The 20,090-nt window shown below is 32.4% G+C and overlaps 2 protein-coding genes across 5 annotated transcripts; both read left to right on the top strand.

Annotated features, from left to right (window-relative positions):
* Nucleotides 1–2,377: 2,377 nt before the first annotated feature.
* LOC7469842 (pentatricopeptide repeat-containing protein At5g27270) lies at nt 2,378–9,375 on the top strand. Of its 4 annotated transcripts, none has more exons than XM_002325345.4 (9): nt 2,378–3,010; nt 3,297–4,686; nt 4,822–5,133; nt 5,639–5,743; nt 5,821–5,908; nt 6,026–6,147; nt 7,574–7,638; nt 8,059–8,641; nt 8,734–9,375. In XM_002325345.4, exons 1-9 carry the CDS (start codon nt 2,471–2,473, stop codon nt 8,748–8,750), a joined length of 3,222 nt encoding a protein of 1,073 aa, XP_002325381.3. In that variant the 5' UTR covers nt 2,378–2,470; the 3' UTR covers nt 8,751–9,375. The 4 variants fall into 4 exon arrangements, with proteins under 4 accessions (XP_002325381.3, XP_024447342.1, XP_024447343.1 ...); XM_024591574.2 differs by having other exon boundaries at nt 2,864–3,010; nt 3,281–4,686; XM_024591575.2 differs by having other exon boundaries at nt 2,865–3,010; nt 3,240–4,686.
* A 2,993-nt stretch (nt 9,376–12,368) lies between these two features.
* On the top strand, nt 12,369–14,612 carry LOC112325232 (uncharacterized). Its single transcript, XM_052449685.1, has 4 exons — nt 12,369–13,812; nt 13,882–14,086; nt 14,184–14,347; nt 14,470–14,612. The coding sequence occupies exons 1-4, from the start codon at nt 12,369–12,371 to the stop codon at nt 14,610–14,612; spliced, it is 1,956 nt and encodes a 651-aa protein (XP_052305645.1).
* Nucleotides 14,613–20,090: the final 5,478 nt, after the last annotated feature.

A 20,090-nucleotide genomic window follows, 5' to 3' on the forward strand; every position in this document is an offset into this window, starting at 1 on the left:
TCATAATGGTTTGCCATTCATAAATGATGCAATCAACAATAATATTGTAAATTATAGACATCCTATCCCTATACTTAATGATATTCTTAATGAGTTGCATGTATTTTATGTGTTTAGTAAGATTGATTTGAAAATTAGTTATCATCAAATTAAGATGAAAGAAGGGGATGACGAGAAAAATAACTTTAAGACTAAATATGGATTGTTTAAATGGTTAGTCATGTTATTTAGTCTTACTATTACACATAGTAATTTAATGAGATTGATGAATCATATATTGTCTGCATTCATATGTAGCTTTGTTGTGGATTACTTTGATGACATGCATAGTAAGAATCTAGGTGAGCATGTTGAGCATTTATAGTTTTTGTTTAATATGTTACAAAAGAAATCATTATGTGTTAATCTATTAAATTGTGAAAAATTTTCACAATTTAAAATAGTTTATGTTTTAACTCTACTAGATTTGATTTCTTTACTTGTTGATGAAATAGTTAGATTTGATAACAATAAAAAAGCACAGGTGATGAAAGCATTGTTTAAGAAGGTACGACAACATGTTGAGAAAAAAAAAAAGTGAAGTATGCATTTCAAGATAACAAAAGATGAAAAAGGATTGTCAACCAGAAGATTGAGTTTGGGTGCATATGTGTAAATAAAGATTTCCTAAACATAGAAAATCAAAGTTGATGCTTAGAGAAGATGATTCATTCAGATTCCTTTAAGGAGTCAATTCCTATAAAATGGATTTATAAGGTGAGTATAATGTTAGTGATATATTCAAGGTTGTTGATATTTTTTTTTATTTGATGTAGGTGATGATTCGAGGTCGAATCATTTTGAGAAGAGAGGGGATGATGTGATCCTAGCTAAAATTAGGAGTGTTCATTAGGCCTATTCTAAGGCCTAAAATGAAGTGGATCCAAAAGGTGTTCAATGAGATAAGTTAAGAGGCCTGAGTTAAAACCTTTGTCTACTTTTCAGGTTATATTTGAAACCATAGGAGGATTTTGGATGGGATTTTAATTGAGTGGAAAACTAGATATATATCTTTTCCACTGATATATGGTAGGTCCACTAATTCATCTGGACAAGAGAGAACAACATATTTGAAGTTGGGCCTAGAATCTATCAGCAAAGTGTGAAAACAAAAAAGACATTGTTTTCTTAAGAGTTATGGATTTCATTCACAATATAGAGCTCTTAATGCTATTGAGAACTTATGTGGAAGCCTTTGACTTGCTTATTTTACAAGGATTCAATATCAAACAAGAAGAAATAATTGGTTAGAAATTAAATTTTATTTTACAAGGTATCATGCTTTTGTTCAGCAATGATTCTTCAACAATTATTTCTCTTGAGTATTTTTTACTATCACACGTGGCAAAGTATGAAAAATAATCTTAGACTATTGTTTTATTTATTTTTATTATTTTAAACCTATTTTAATTAGTTTGGACTTTATTTAAATTAGATGTATGTCTGACTCGGTAGCTTTAGGGTTTACATATAAATACTTTTATGCAAGAATTTTTATGAGTTGATGAATTTTTTTTTATCTAAGGTTGCTGCATATTGTGTGCCTTTTCTTCTTGTATGTTTGAGCGATTCTCATACTAATTTGTTGTTTGAACTTGCAAATTCTTCAAATGATTAATCAATTTATTTTGATTTATATTTCTCATTCGCGTCTTCATATAAACATAGGGTGGAGATAATCAATTGCATATCTTGTTGCTTCAAGTTACAAACATTTTTTAAAACCTTAAATTAACAATTTAAAAAACAATTCCACATCATTAATGATGTTTGTAAGAGGGAAGGGGTGGAGAAGGATGCTCAATCTATGGACCAAATGATAATGGAAGAGTTGAGACGTGACAAATGGTTAGAAAGAAAGTAGAAGCTTCAACATTCACACTTGTACCCTTGCTAAAATTTAACTAAAAAAATAAAAGGTTTGACAAAAAAAAGACAACTTAGGAATTAATACTATCATCAATGCGGTTAATGACATACTTGTATTAATTTAAACATTCTCTCCAAAAAAATAAAATTCACAAATAATTTTAAAAATCAAGGTGTAAAGTGAGATTATTATGTAAATTACAAGTAAAAAGTAATAAATAAAAGATGAAGATATATTTTTAGCAATTTAGGATCATTTATTTATTTTTATTTCTTCTTCCTCAATATATTCAAATAAATAAAAATTCATCTATTGTTTCTCTTAAACCAAACCAAACCAAAGAAATTTGTTTTTTTTTTTTTCGGGTTTCAATTTAGTTTGTTTTTATTTCCTAAAATGTTAATAGTTTCCGTAGAGACGGTAAAAGAAAAGGCTTTATCCTCGCGCCATTTATAGTTTCATCATATGCCTCCCTGTTGACATACTTTCCCGGAAAACCCTATTTTCCCGAGGAAGAGGGAAAAAAAAAAAAAAAACAGAGAGGGAGGAAACAAGAGTGAAATGAAGATCATCATCCTCGAATCCCCGTTTCTCCCTCCCCCTCCCAATTCAAAAACAAAGCCAAAACCAAAGTCCATAAACCCCAACAAAGTCCCTATTAAATCCTCAATCCACCCAGACCCTTGGTCCTTAAGCGACGGAAACAACATATCTAAACCCAAACCCAAATCCAAAAACCCCAAAAACCCGTTATCGGATGACAACGCCAGGCGCATGATCATAGCCAGAGCGCGATACTTGAGCTTGTTGCGTAAGCACCAAGGCCCGCAAGCTCAAACACCAAAGTGGATAAAGAGAACTCCTGAACAGATGGTGATGTATTTGGAGGATGATAGAAATGGGCATCTCTATGGGAAGCATGTTGTGGCAGCTATAAAGAGAGTGAGGGGATTGGCTGGCAAGAAAAATGAAGAGAGGGATATGAGGTTGCTTATGAGTGGGTTTGTGGGTAAGTTGAGTTTTAGAGAAATGTGTGTTGTTTTAAAAGAGCAGAAAGGGTGGAGGGAGGCCAGAGACTTCTTTTCCTGGATGAAATTGCAGGTGGGTTTCATTTGTTAATTGTTTATGTGTGTGATTCTGGGGCTTTTTAGATGTTGAATGAAGTGGGTCTTGCTTTAATGTTTTATTTGTTTTAAATTTGATCTTAAACTTGTTAGAGTTGATTGTGAGATGGTTTATGGTTTAATGGGATAATGAAATCATGTTCTTTTAGAACTTAAAATTCCTTTATTTTTTTTTCCCTTCATTCTCTCTCTCTCTCTTTTTTTAGCCACAGAAGAAGTTTTGGAAATTGATTTTGTGCAATGATAGAATTGTGCTTTGACAGTTAAGCTATCATCCGAGCGTTATTGTCTATACGATTCTTTTGCGAATATATGGGCAAGTTGGAAAGATCAAGTTAGCTGAACAAACCTTCTTGGAGATGCTTGAAGTAGGATGTGAACCGGATGAAGTTGCATGCGGCACCATGTTGTGTTCTTATGCCAGATGGGGACACCATAAGGCTATGTTTTCGTTTTATTCAGCTATAAAAGAAAGAGGGATTGTAGTCTCTATTGCAGTTTACAACTTTATGCTGTCTTCATTGCAGAAGAAATCACTTCACGGAAAGGTTATAGTATTGTGGAGGCAGATGGTTGATAAAAGGGTTGCACCCAATAATTTTACTTATACAGTGGTTATTAGTTCACTTGTCAAGGAAGGTCTTCACAAGGAGGCTTTCAAGACTTTCAATGAGATGAGGACCATGGGGCTGGTGCCTGAGGAAGTAATATATAGCTTGCTTATTACTGTGAGTACCAAAAACAGTAACTGGCATGAAGCATTGAAATTGTACGAGGACATGAGATCTCACAGAATAGTTCCGAGTAAATTCACCTGTGCTTCACTTCTGACTATGTATTACAAAATCAAAGACTATTCTAAAGCCCTTTCCCTCTTTATACAAATGCAGAGCAAGAACATCGCAGCTGATGAAGTTATATATGGATTGCTCATAAGAATATATGGCAAACTTGGTCTCTATGAGGATGCGCAAAAAACATTTGAAGAGACTGAGCGATCAGGTCTACTGAGTAATGAGAAAACATATTTAGCAATGGCACAAGTGCATCTCAGTTCAGGAAACTTTGAGAAAGCCTTGAGTGTTATTGAAGTGATGAAATCTAGAAACATCTGGTTATCACGATTTGCTTATATTGTGCTGTTGCAGTGTTATTGTATGAAAGAAGATTTGGACTCTGCTGAAGTTACATTTCAAGCTTTATCAAAGATAGGATGTCCTGATGCTGGTTCTTGTAGTGACATAATTAATTTATATGTTAGACTTGGCTTGACTGAAAAGGCCAAGGATTTTATTGTCCACATAAGGAAAGACCTAGTAGATTTTGATGAGGAGCTTTTCAATACAGTTATTAAAGTATTTTGCAAGGAAGGCATGTTAAAAGATGCTGAACAATTGGTATATGAGATGGGCACAAATGCATCATTCAAGGATAATAGATTTTTTAAGACATTTTCTAATGTTATGTATGGAGAAAATAAGGAACTGGAAAACATTATGGTTTCTGCTGACACCACGGCTCTGGGGCTTATCCTGAGTTTATACTTGGAAAATGGCAATTTCAACAAGACAGAAGAATTCCTGAAGTTGATACTTGAGGCTGGTAGTGGCTTGTCTGTGGTGAGCCAACTAGTAAACAGCTTTATTAGAGAAGGTATGTAACTCACCAAATTCACTCTTTTTTTTTTGTGATTTTTACTATTTACAGTTATATACATTAATTCTATGATATGAAAGTATCAACTTTTCAATGTATTTTTTGGTTGAGAGATATCACTATCTTCTATAGGTGATCTATTCAAAGCGGAGGCAGTAAATGGTCAATTAATCAAGCTAGGCTCTAAACTAGAGGATGAAACAATTGCTTCTTTGATTAGTGCATATGGGAGACAAAACAAGCTGAAACAGGCCCAGGAGGTCTTTGCAGCAGTTGCAGATTCTCCAATATTGGGAAACCCAATAATTAACTCAATGATTGATGCATGTGTCAAATGTGGTAAATTTGAGGAGGCATACTTACTTTATGAAGAAGTGGCACAAAGAGGGCACAATCTTGGTGCTGTTGGTATTGGCATGGTTGTGAATGCTTTGACCAATTCTGGTATGATTGTCAATTCTCTAGTAGACCAGCCATTATCAATACATTTTGATAGTAACAGTTTTATGCATGCATCTTATGCATGTGCATGTGATGCAAACCTCTTCGATATTGGTAATTTTAGAATAGTTTCTTTGGTCTATACAACTTTCATTGACATAATCTGGTAATTATAACTCCATAAAAAGGCAGTTATAGCTGATGTGGTTGTGACATATAACAGATGTTTAGTAATCTGCGTGCATTTTGTTTTATGGTGGGCTATTGCTTGAATTAGGAATATTCGAGCCAGCATTAATCAAGGGCTGGTTGTGAATTATTTTAAAGAATTGAACAAATGAAGAGACTTGTGAGTGCAGGAGGAAATGGAGAAAAGGGAAAGAGTAAAAGAAAACAAAGACCAAAGTAAAAAAGTGCTTTAAAAAGCTAATGCATGCTCAAAGTTGATTCTGAAGAAAGCTACTTCTGTTACAATGCTGATTAATGGAAAAAATTGTTTAATCCTCAGGCAAACATCCAGAGGCTGAAAATATTATTTGCAGGAGTATTCAGGACAGGATGGAGCTTGATACTGTGGCGTACAATATTTTTATCAAGGCAATGCTAGAAGCAGGTTGATACAGACCATCGTATTATTATTTGTTTAGGGAAGAAAAGTGTACACAATAATCTGTAAACCTAATGTTGCAGGTAGATTGCATTTTGCAACCAGCATCTATGAGCACATGCTGTTATTGGGATTCACTCCATCAATTCAGACATATAACACTATGATTAGGTAAGAGCTTGATGGATGAAAAAATGACCCAAACAACGATCTTGATAATGCTGTATGATTGTGCACATCTGTGTGGTGAGTTGTTTTTCCACTCAAACTATTTAACAATTGATGCAGTGTATATGGACGTGGTCGAAAGTTGGATAAGGCTGTGGAGGTGTTCAATACAGCTTGCAGCTTGGGTGTATCTTTGGATGAAAAGGCATACATGAATATGATTTACTATTATGGCAAGGCTGGTAATAATCACCTATATTATCTTATTTTCTGTTCATGCTTTAAAGCAAAAACTGATTAATATCAAATCTGTGAAGTTCCTATAGTAACTTATTTCTGTCTGTATAACCCCACCCCCCATCGTTAGTTATGGCCTCCTAGTTTTTGGCTGGAAATTACTCCAGGAGTATCCACCTCTCTGTACTCCATTCACTTAAATCGAGTCACATTTACTAATTGACAAGAAAACAATATGTGAACATGGAAACAAAATCATATCAACTTTCAATGTTATTGTCGATTAGTACACATGGCTTGATTTAAGGGGATGGAAGATGGAGTGGTGAGTACTCCTGCAGTACTGGAGTTATTTCATGAAGATGTCTTGCATTACAAGTCCCTGTGAAGTCATTCATGAAGATTCTGGAAGTAGTTAGCACCAACATTCCCTTCATGCTTGGCAGAGCAAGATTTCCAACTCTTGTAAAGTTCTCAAATTGCATCCACAAGTAGCAAGTTGCCATTGCTCTAACCTTGACAGTCTAGGTGTACAGCTACTAGAAAACCTGACTGTAAAATCATGTATTTAAATTCTCCAGCCCCCTTACTGTCAAAAGCTTTGAGTGTCGAAAAACCTGACATTGTAGTAGCTCCTGAGCCATCTGCCAAACCAATGCCAGCACTCTTCTTGCTCATTAGTATTGAGCTTAACCTAGTTCAAAAGAGGATAGAGCCTCCCCTACTTTTCTCTGGGTTCTATACGTAGCATTGCTCTCCGAGGATTTAATGGTTATGGTGTCCACAACCATATTCCAATTCTGCACAATCCACAGTGAGCCATTTGAAGGAAACCTCACCATAGTCTCCATACACCAGATTCAACCGAACATGCCTGCCCCCATTTACATTCTGTCTGTCAACACATGATTGATTCACACCTGACACCATGGATAGTAAGAATTGCCAATCATATTTCCATTATACTGCTGCTCATTGGTCACTAGACAGCTGTAAACAATAAGCCAAAGAAAATTGTGGATACGCTACCCCCTCTGTCAAACTTTGATGGCACTACTTTTTATCGGTCAGCTGACAGTTGTCAAGAACAAGCCACAGAAACTTGGGTATACAATGTATCCCAAAACGTTGTCATTGCACTAGAATGAAGTGGTGATTGTTGTCCTGTTTTGCCATAGTATATGGTTAAGAATCAGCGCACCAACAGAGCATCACTGTTTATAGCATATATATGCCTTTGACTGATCATTTTTAAAGCACATATTCACTAGCAATATATTCAGTTCATTTATTCATTGCCAATCTTGTGCTCATTTTATTAGAGTTGGCAGATTCACATCTTCTCCTATCAGTAGATTTATTGTAGTAGCAGCCATGTCTCTTCATTGCTCAACATATTCCATTTCGTCACTATTTTTTATTACTTTGTAGGTAAGAGACATGAGGCATCTCTCCTGTTTGCCAAAATGCAGGAAGAGGGGATAAAACCTGGGGTGGTAATGCTCATATATATTTATGCTGCCAAAACTTTACAGATTATTTTCTGAAATTTCACGGAGAGAAATGAACATCATACATTAGTAGTTACTTCTATCAAATATATTTGTTTGTTATAATTTTCCTGTGGTTCTGCATGAAAATTACTATTTTTTTATTTTTTTTACCTTTTCCAGATAATGCTTAGAATGGGTCCATGTTTTTGTCACAGGAGTACGTATTGCCACTTTAATTTTGGTGATATCTTCATTAATCTGTAACATTCATTTAAGAAAAGATATCCCTGTTTGTGATGCTAGAATACTTAATCTTGGAGTATATGTAGTAATATAACTAAATTTCTTCATCCAGTTGTATATGTGTTTCCAAATTATTATTTTATGAATGAAAGACTTCTTGTCTTTGCTGGGGAATTGCAGGTTAGCTACAATGTAATGGCCAAAGTATATGCCATGTCAGGACTTTATCATGAAGTTGAAGAACTATTCAAAGTTATGGAGAGAGATGGTTGTCCACCAGACTCGTTCACATACCTCTCCCTTGTTCAAGCTTATTCAGAGAGTTCGAAATGCTTGGAGGCAGAGGAAACAATAAATGCCATGCAGAAGAAAGGCATCCCTCCTTCCTGTGCCCATTTTAAGCATTTGCTCTATGCTCTTGTGAAGGCTGGTCTTATGGTGGAAGCAGAAAGGGTGTATATGGAGCTATTATCGGCTGGTTTAAATCCAGACCTTGTCTGTTGTCGGGCTATGCTTAGAGGTTACATGGACTATGGACATGTGGAAAAAGGCATCAAATTTTATGAACAGATCAGGGAGTTAGTAAAAGCAGACAGATTTATAATGAGTGCAGCTGTGCATCTGTACAAATCAGCTGGAAAGAAACTCGAAGCTGAAGTTCTTTTTGAATCCATGAAGAGTTTGAGGATCTCGTTCCTCAATGAGCTTGAAGTTGGATTGAAGATACAATGCCCCAGCCACGTATCCCAGGTGACCGACCAAGGTACTATTTGACAGTGAGCAACGCTATTGAGTTGTGATGTTGATAAAGACTGCTGATGAACAAATGTTATGTGGTTGCAAAACCTTTTACAGAGCTCTCAGTTATATGAACTATGAAGACGGGGGATCCTGAGAGATGCCAAAAACTTCGATGAGGAGCAAATACGAGCAAATACCACATGGTTGTGTACCTGTAGCGACATACTGGTGTATTTAGAGCTCCTACAGCTTAAAAGGTTGAAATTGTGATCAAGGATTTGTTCATCAGAGTACACCTTATAGCCTAGGTATGCGACATGATGATCTGTATTATGTACCTTACAATCCTGGGACGAAGGCATTTGTGCTCCCCTCAATAACATTTTATACGTCGACGACAGAGGATATCTTTTCACCCATGGCGGTGCTCTTGGTTTTCATGGTAAGGATGTGGGTCTTCAGCTGCATGAGAAGAAAAATATTCACAAGGCAACATTGGCACTAAAGATGATGCCAGTGTAGTGCAGTATGCGTTCATCTATGTATTGAATGTACTAACGGAAAATTTTCAATTCTGGGAGAAATGGGAATGTGTAGAACTGTAAAGATAGTATTATTTATCAATGAGAATTGTCTCTTTTACTGTAAAAGGACAGACAGGTATCAGTTTTTTTGTCTGTGGATGCTGATAATGTCCTTTCATCAAGGAACATAGGAAGGACCATTGATGATTCAACTTATTTTTTGTTTCTTGTATTTTGCTGTTACTGACCGACTGTTCCTCCCTTCAATGTGGCTTTATTTGGAAATCTTTCGGCACAACTTTTTTTTTTAAAAAATAAAATAAAAAGGAAGAAGAAATATTAAACAAATAAATTATTTGTTGCCGTTTACAACTTTTTTCTTTGAATTTATAAGAAGGAAGAAAACCCCAAATAACATCATAAGGCAGCCCAGATGTTCTTCGTTCTCGCAAGGGTCCGTGGCATACTGTCCTGGCGCCCTCAACTTTATTAACAAAAGAAATTAACTCTTTCTGTTCTTTTTGGTATGTCTATGGGAATTGGAGTCGTCCCAAATATATTCTCTTATTGATAATCTAGAAGCAGTGATAATAATAGAGTTATTGTAAAATATACTTAGAAAATTCTACTTGATTATATAAAATTTATTAAAAAAATTTAAAATATAGCAAATACTTAATAAAAAGAATCTTTCATATCCTCTTACTAAACTACTATTCTAGTAAAATTATTATTGTCAAGGACCTGTTTAAGATTGTAGTTGCGGTTGCGGTTCAAAATATTTTTCATTTATAAATACATCAAGATGATATTTTTTTCATTTTAAAAAAATTATTTTTAATATCAGCGCGTCAAAATGATCCAAAAACATTAAAAAAAATAATTTTAAACAAAAAAAATTAATTTTTTTGGAAACGCCGGCCAGCCCGCGTTTCCAAACGGGGCCTAAAGCGATATGATATTTGATAAATGAATGATTGTATGTAATGCAAGTTTGAGATTATTAGTGTTTATACTGTGTAGTTAATCAGTTGGTTACACGTAATATGGACTTTGTTTATATAAATATATTTAATTTATTAATAAAAAATATTTATCTTTAATATTCATCAATTTTTTTATTAATGAATCTAATATTAGTTTAATATGCTCTGTAGCTAATTAGTTGGTTACACGTGATATTATTATATTCATTTAAATACATATTTATTATTAATAAAGGTTTAATTTATCTTTATTATTCATATAATATTAGATTAATGAATCTAGAGTAAAGATAATGTTCATAGGAAAAAAAACATTTTGCAAAGAAAATTATAAAGTTGTTATAATTATGAGATTCATATTACATCAAAACATTGTTTCTAAATTGTTCCTAGTCGATGCTCTCTTAAATATTGAACATTTATTAGAGTCGTAGAGACTAATACATATTATCAGTGTTTTAAAACCCGGACCGGCCCGGCGGGTCGACCCGGGACCCGGCCGACCCGGGCATGGGACCGGTCCGGGTGGAGGCAAAAACCCGCTCGGGAGTTGGCCCGGTGAAACCCGGTCGACCCGGCGGGTCAACCCGGGACCCGGGCTACCCGGTCAAACCCGGCTGAGACCCGGTCTATTTTTTTTTATACTGCTAGATGTTAAACGACGTCGTTTTGGCCTTTGTTTTAAAGGCCAAAACGACGAAGAACAATGAAGCAGAATTGGGCATATTGATTGGCCAAACCTAATTAACAAAAAAATCAATTTCAATCGATGAACTGAGGAGCAGAGGAGAGTAGAAGACGTCTTGATCGTTGTTGTTTCACTGCGAAAAAGGTTAGTCTCTTGTTTGAAACTTCTTCTGTTCACGAATCTTCTTCTTTCACTCTCTCTTTTCTTTATTTTTGGCCGTGTTTTGAACTTGATTCAGAGGAGAGCAGAAGGCATCATTTTGCTGTTCGTTGATTCAGTCTCGTTGATTCAGTCGCAAGACTCGCAACCCAGTCATCTCAACCTCAGGTATGTTTCTCTGTTCTTTCTTTTCTGCAATGTAATAAATCCTCTGCTATTAGGAAGTGTCGAAAATGGATGAGGAAACTAGTTTTGTTCGGTGCATTTGCTTTTGGAACTGTTATAGGCAGAGATTGAAACTGTTGTTGTTGTAAGAATTATTGATTATGGTTTAAACCATCAGCACAAATGTCCCCAGGTTTGAGAAACTTCCTTTGACCTGCTTTTGCTATGGTTTAAACCATCAACACAAATGTCCCCAGGCTTGTTGAGGCTGTACAATCTAATATGTTCATGCATGTTGTCCCTCTCAATGGTTTTGTTTGATCTTCTTTAGAAAATTTTACTCATTCTTTGGAGTTGTTCAAGTTTGAAATTGTAGCCATTACAATTTTCCACTTTTCGACACTCCATGTAAGAACTTCCCATTTAAATCAGTAGGTCTTCACAGGAAACTTTGCATCATATTGGCCAACGTTTAGTTACAAATTGATTGGAAAATATGCGGAGACTTGGAATGTAAAGAGGGTTTCAGTTGAAGTGAATGTTAGCATTTCTGATTTCCTCTTCCCACCCACATCTTCACAGTATCAGGATTTTAAAGGTTTCTTGAATGATACTATTCTTGTATCAGAGACAGTATATTTATATAAATTCTCCCAATTCTAGGATTTAATTAAATTCTAAAATTTAATTAATGGATTGCAAAATGATTTAGCTTTAAATTATATTTCCTCTTATAAATTATGTTAGGTTCTGAAAATGTCTTCACATGATGGTAGTACTCCAAGTAGTGATCCTTCAACGGCTCAATCATCTCAACCTTCAATTTCCGTGTCAAGTGGTAGTAGAGGAAGAACAGATTTGGCATGGGGTCATTGTAGAGAAGCTCTTGAACTTAGTGTTGGGTGTAAAAAAACTAAATTAGTTTGTTTATATTGTGCTAAAGTATTTGCGGGTGGTGGCATTAATCGATTTAAGCAACATTTAGCTGGAGCTAAAGGAGAAGTTGAACAATGTCGTAAATGTCCTCCTGATGTTCGACATCAAATGCTTTTGAATCTTAAAGGAAATGCTGAAACAAAAAAAAAAGTTAGAGAAATGCAAGCTGAATTCAATCCATTTAATGCACGACAAAGGGAGCATGAAGAGATGATGATTAGGCAATTAGAAGATGAAGATGATGATGATGGTGATGATGAGGATGATGAGGATGCCAGTACTAAAAAACATATGTTACCACCGAAGGTTGCAAAAAAGAAAAAGATTCAAAGCACCAGCACTGTAAAACAATCGACTACAAGTTGTGGAAAACAGAATAAATCTGCAACATTAGGGACATATTTCATGCCGAGAACAACTCCTGGTGTTCAAAAGTCTCTTCAGAATTGTTGGCAAAGGAAGGAAGCAGTTGAACGGTGTGATCTTGCTTTAGCAAAGTGGATGATTGATGCATGTGTGCCATTTAATGCTGTTAATTCTGTGTATTATCAGCATGCCATAGATGTTGTAACATCCATGGGTCCTGGTTATAAAGGACCAAACTTGCATGCTATTCGTGGTTATTACTTGGCAAAAGCGGTTGATGAAGTCAAGATTTATGTTGAGACTTATCGAGAGATTTGGAAGAAGACTGGTTGCACATTAATGGCTGATGGATGGACAGATCAGAAGAGGAGGACTTTAATTAACTTCTTAGTATATTGTCCTAAAGGAACAGTTTTTTTGAAAACCGTGGATGTATCAGATGTCTCAAAGACTGCTAGATTGTTGTATCAGTTGTTTAGAGAGGTTGTTTTGTATGTTGGGGTAGAAAACATTGTGCATATGGTGACTGATAATGCTGCAAATTATGTTGCTGCTGGCAAGTTATTGATGGAAGAATTTCCTTCAATATTTTGGTCTCCTTGTGCTGCTCATTGCATCAACCTCATACTTCAGGACATTGGTAAATTGCAGTCGGTTTGTTGTGTTGTTGAGCATGCTTCTGGTATCACAAAGTACATTTATAATCATTGTTATCCATTGTATTTGATGAGGAAGTTCACTGGAGGAAAAGAAATACTTCGTCCAGCTCCTACTCGTTTTGCTACCAATTTCATTGCATTGCAAAGCATTTTAGCTCATAAAGATGAGTTGAGAGCTATGGTGACATCTAGGGAATGGGTCTCATCTGCTTATGCTAAAGATAGCAAAGGAAAAAAGTTTGTTGAGAGTGTGCTAGACTCTCTGTTTTGGGAAGAATGTGCAATAATTGTGCGAATGAGTGAGCCTTTAATTCGAGTTCTACGAATGGTTGATGGTGATGATAGACCTTCGATGGGATATTTGTATGATGTTATTCATCATGCAAAAAAAGAAATGATGAGGAGATTTCAAAAGAGAAAGGCTAGAGTGAAACCTTTCATAGACATTATCAGTAATCGGTGGGATGGACAATTTTATAGACATCTTTATGCAGCGGCATTTTGGTTGAATCATCGATTTCAATATGATGCAAATATAATGGATAAACATATGAGCACCATTTCTGGACTTCTAGATGTTCTTGAGAAGTATGCACATGGAAATCTACCATTGCAAAGTAAGATTACAAGTGAGATGAAGTTGTTTAGGAATGCTGAACATGACTTTGGTCGAGTGTCCGCAATAAATAATCGCACCCTTATGCCTCCAGGTATATAATTTTTATATTTAAAAATATTATTTGACATAGTCTCCTTTTACTTATTATTTTTTTATATAGATGAATGGTGGATGACATATGGAACCAGCGCTCCAAATCTACAACAGTTGGCTATACGAGTGTTAAGTCAAACTTGTAGTTCTTCGGGATGTGAGAGAAATTGGAGTATGTTTGAACATATTCATTCCAAGAAGAGAAATAGATTGGAGCACCAAAGGCTTAATGACCTTGTTTACGTCCACTGCAATCTAAGATTGAAACAAAAGTATTTTTCTTTTCTCTAATTCCTTAAATATTATTTTATCTTGTTTAGTAATATTATTAATACTTATATTGTGTTTATCTTCACTTTTAATATATAGGAATTATTGGAAAGGACGAAATTATGATCCAATTAATGTTGAGACAATTTGTGACATTGAAAATTGGGTAGTTGAAGATGACCCGTCAATCTTGACAGCTGAAGAAGCAGAGAGTTTTCACCAAGCTCTATCAACTATAACCATGCAAGATATTTTAGATGATGGTAATTAATGATTGATTATTTAGTGATAAATATTATTTAAAATAAAGTTTTGTTTAACACATAATATTTATTTATTAATTGTGTTTGAAATGTAGATGTCATAAATGTTAATGATATTGAAGATGATTGTGACGATGAAGTTTCAAAGGAGCATGCAGATGATTTATTAGGTGTTGACGAGATTGGCTCAATTCCATCGACATTTGATCCAAATTTTGCTTCTATGGACACAGAAGAACTTAATGTGTTCATTCAACAAAAATGAATATGTTGTTGATTTAGAATTTATGTGGTTGGATGTTTTGTTTTAAATATTTTAGAATTTATGTGGTTGGATGTTTTGTTTTAAATATTTTAGAATTTATATTTTGTTTGTGTTTTGGATATTGAATTATATTTATGTTGTTGGTTTATAATTTAAATTTGGTTTATGTAAGTGTTGCATTGTAACTAGTTATGTGTTTTTTTTATAGGTTTTTTTTTTGGGTTGACCCGGGTCAACCCATCTGACCCGTGACCCGATCACTTGACCGGGTCGATGACCGGGTCGGGTTTCAAAACTATGCATATTATGTTCTTTTATTTATGAAAGGAAGCAGATGTTCTCATAGGTTGAGGTATAAAAGATACATAAAACTAATATGTAGGTGCTTGTCATAAAACATGTACACTAAACTGACCAGCATGAGAATTCTATATGTCTATGGATAGGCTCACATGATGGTTATGTAAGCGATCCTTATACTTGAGATCACTAGGTTATCTTATATAGATAATATTATACTTTGATCCTGTTACATATTATCTTAATCAAAGTAACAAAAAGGCAAACATTGAGTATAACATAAACTATATGAAGGTATTTGAGTGATCAAGAGATAATTCATCACCCAAAAAAAATAGAAAAAATATTATATTTTTTCTCAAATAGTATTGACTAAGAAATCCTTGACCAAGGTTGAATGAAATTTAAAAAGAGTTTCAAATCTTATTCAAATTATCAAAGACTATTGTGTTTAGAACAAATATTATTTAACATGGCAGATATACTACATGCTTTATTGTTAAATCGAAACATTATTGATGAAAAGATATTAATTACACTAAGAAACCGGTCACTGAAAAGTTAAGTCAAACCACTAAAAACTTTTCTAATATTTTAGGGATCATGACACATTGTTAGATGTTGTACTTGATCTTCAAATATAAATTAATTAATTATTGAATTGATAATAAATTAAATTGTTTAATTTATTTAATTCTATTTAATTATAAATATAATTTATATTTGAGCCAACATATTAGGAACCTAATCGGTCACATATATTAAGAACCATTAGTCAAAAATTAAACTAAGATGATTTAATTAAGTATGACTTGGTTCGCATATATTTTAGAAATTAAGAACTAGAATATAATTAATACAAAGATTATATTTCTAGACCTAGAAAAATCAAGTAAGGACTTGATTCAGTTAATTTCTAAAATTGTCTTGAATTAATATATGAATATTATTCAAGGGGCAAATTGATATTTTGCTAATTTATAGGGTTTTTTAGACTTATAAATAGTAAGTCATACCTCTAATTTTTTTATGGTTATCTATTAAACAGAAAAACTACGTAAGTCACATAATAAAAAGATAGTACTCTAGGCATAGAAATCATTCTCTTCTAAATAGAGATTTAGAAGATTTCTCACCAGTGATTCGTGTGGATTACCGTTGGAGGCCGAACAATTGAATGGCTTGTGCTTTGCGACAACCCAACCTTTAAAGAATTATTCAAAGCCGAAAAAGATCAGATCTTCAGGTAATTAATCCCTAAACAACTCTAGATGTGTTTAACGTGATCCTAGAGAGTTCCGAATAATTTGTTTTATTATTTCCATTACGTGTATGATATTCAGGAATCTAACATCTAATATTTGATTAATCAAGTTTGAATTGATTGTAAATAAGTTTTAGAAATTTAGAACTATAATGTAATTTATACAGGGAATTACAGTTCTAGACCTACAAAATTCAAGTAGAGACTTGATTTAATAAATTTCTAAAATTATCCTAAAATAATATATGTAATATTATTTAGGGGAAAAATGAATATTTCACCATTTGTAGGTGATATTATTCAGGAGGCAAATTGATATTCACCATTTATAGGGTTTTAAGGTTTTCCTATAAATAGAATGTTATGCCTCTTATTTTGTTTTTTGTAGTAAATGGTATACATAAGTTACATAACACTTGAAAAACACAAAAAAAGAGCTAACACTCAAAGGCATAGCAATTCCTCTCTCGTAAAAGGGTTTAAGATATTTCTCACTAATGGTTCGTGTGGATTACCATTAGAAGCTGGACACTTGGACGATTTGTGGTTTGCGACAACCCGACTTTGAAGCAGTTATTCAAAGCCATAAAAAATCTAATCTTCAGGTAATCTTCTTATAAACCCTAAACAACTTTAGATTTGTCTAACGAGATCTTGGAACTCCAGAAAAAAATTTTAAATTTATCGTTTTCACTACGTATATATCTTTTAGGAAACTCAACAATCTAAAGGTCATAAATAATGTGATCTAGTGGAGCATGTCTAGAAAGTTGTTATGTCATGATTAGTTGACCCATTAGACTTGGGTCTTACTGGGTAGCAGGACCAATGCTAGGGGCTCTTTTTGGAAGTGTTTTGGGCCTGACATGGCTGCCAGACCCAACAACATTAGATCCAGCTGCCAAGCCAACCCCAATAGCTTTTGGCAGAGGAGGCAATACACCTAGCCATAATTCTTGCCAAAAAAACACAGTAAAGGAAAGCCCCCCTTGGAGTTGCAGCCAAGCGTGCAGGTCTACCCCCAGTGCCCAAGCCTAGGCAGACCCCGCGTTGGGTGTCTGCAACATAATAATAATAAAAAAAAAATTATGATATTAATAAAATTATTTTTTATATTAATAATTTTAATTATAGTAAAATAATAATATTCATAACACAAATAATACTATTTGTAATATTAATACTTTTAATTGTACAAAAAATAATAATATTTAGAACTCAAATAATACTATTTTTAATATTAATAGTTTTAATTATAATAAAAAATAAATATTTATAATACAAATAATAATACTTTTAATAATAATAAAATATTTATAAGACAAATAATAATATTTTTAATATTAATAATAATGTAATTCAAAATATTTATAATACAAATAATAATATATTTAGGTATAGCTACGCTGCGAGACCTAAGGATATTGGATCCTTAGACCCGATGCAGGACCCAAGGCCAATTGTTTATGTGTCTGAAGTACCCAAGAGAATTATAATAAAAATAATAATATTTCTAACACAAATAATAATATTTTTTTATATTAACATTTAGAATTATAATAAAAATAATAATATTTATAACACAAATAATTAAATTAATAATTTCAAGAATATTTATAATACAAATTATAATATTTTTTATATTAATACTTTGAATAATAATAATTATTATTATATTTATAATACAAATAATAATATTTTTTTATATGAATACTTTGAATTATAAAAAAAATAATAATATTTATAACACAAATAATAATATTTTTTATATGAATACTTTGAATTATAAAAAAAAATATTTACAACACAACCCAAGAACCAAGACAATTAGGTCCTGACTCTGGACCCAATGCTCTTGGTTCCTACGTCGGGATCTATTTTGCATGGGTCCTATGTTAGGGCCCAAGAGAAATGGATCCTGACGCAGGACCCAAGAGCATTGGGTCCTGACACAGGACCCAAGGTCAATTGGTTCAGCACCCAAGAGAATTATAATAAAAAAAAATAATATTTATACCAAAAATAATAATATTTTTTATATTAACACTATGAATTATAATAATAATAATAATAATAATAATAATAATAATAATAATAATAATAATATTTATAACACAAATAATTATATTTAGAAACCCAAGAATATTTCTAACACAAATAATAATATTTTTTAGATGAATATTTAGAATTATAATAAAAATAATAATATTTATAACACAACCCAAGAACCAATAACATTAGGTTCTGACTCTGGACCCAATGCTCATGGTTCCTGCATCAGGACCTATTTCGCATGGGTCCTGCGTGAGGACCCAAAAGAAATGGGTACTGCCGCAGGACCTAAAAGCGTTGGGTCCTGACACAGGACCCAAGAGACATGGGTCCTAACGATGGACCCAAGAGCATTGGGTCCTGATGCCGGACCCAACAGAATTAGGTCCTGACACAGGACCCGAGACCAATTGGTTCAGCACCCAAGAGAAATTTATACCAAAAATAATAATATTTATAACACAAATAATTATATTAAGAATTCCAAGAATATTTAAAACACAAATAATAATATTTTTTATATTAATACTTTGAATTATAATAAAAATAATAATATTGTAAAAAAATAATAAAATATTTAATATGAATACTCTGAATTATAAGAAAAATAATTATATTTATAACTAAAATAATTATATTTAGAAATCCAACAATATTTCTAACACAAATAATAATATTTTTTAGATGAATATTTAGAATTATAATAAAAATAATAATATTTATAACACAAATAATTATATTTAGAAACTCAAGAATATTTCTAAGACAAATAATAATATCTTTTATATTAATACTTTGAATTATAATAAAAACAATAATATTATAACACAAATAATAATATCTTTGATATGAATACTTTGAATTATAAGAAAAATAATAATATTTATAACACAAATAATTATATTAGGAAACCCAAGAATATTTATAACACAAAAAATAATATCTTTGATATGAATACTTTGAATTATAAGAAAAATAATAAGATTTATAACACAAATAATTATATTAAGAAACCCAAGAATATTTATAACACAAAAAATAATATCTTTGATATGAATACTTTGAATTATAAGAAAAATAATAATATTTATAACACAAATAATTATATTAAGAAACCCAAGAATATTTATAACACAAATTATAATATTTTTTATATTAATACTTAGAATTATAATAAAAATAATAATATGTATAACACAAATAATAATATTTTTTATACTAATACTTTGAAATATATATATATATATATATAAAATATTTATAACACAACCCAAGACCCAAGAGAAATGGGTCCTGCCGCAGGACCCAAGTGAAAAACATTAATATTTTTTAGATTAATACTCTTAATTATAGTAAAAATAATATTATTGATAACACCAAAAATAATAATATTTTTTATATTAAAAATTTTAATTTTAGTAAAAATAATATTATTTATAAAATAAATAATACTATTTTTAATATTAATACTATTAATTATAATAAAAATAATAATATTTATAACACAAATAATACTAGTTTTTTATATTAATTATAGTAAAAATAATATTATTTATAATACAAATAATAATATTTTTAGTTTTAATACTTTTAATTATAATAAAAAAAATATTATTTATAAGACAAATAATAAAATTTTTAATATTAATAATAATAAAATTTATAATATTTATAATACACATAATAGTATCTTTGGGTATGGCTACGCTGCGAGACCAAAGGATATTGGGTCTCGTTGTCAGCCAGACCCAAGATCAGTGGGTCTAGGTGGGCAGACAGACCTATCCCCCTTTTTGAAGTGTTGTAAGTCTGGATCAACACTATTGATGGCTCCTTTTAGAAGTGTTTTGGGCATGGCTGTC

This window comes from Populus trichocarpa, chromosome 19, assembly GCF_000002775.5.
Source record: "Populus trichocarpa isolate Nisqually-1 chromosome 19, P.trichocarpa_v4.1, whole genome shotgun sequence".
In the NCBI taxonomy this organism is placed as follows: Eukaryota; Viridiplantae; Streptophyta; class Magnoliopsida; order Malpighiales; family Salicaceae; genus Populus; species Populus trichocarpa.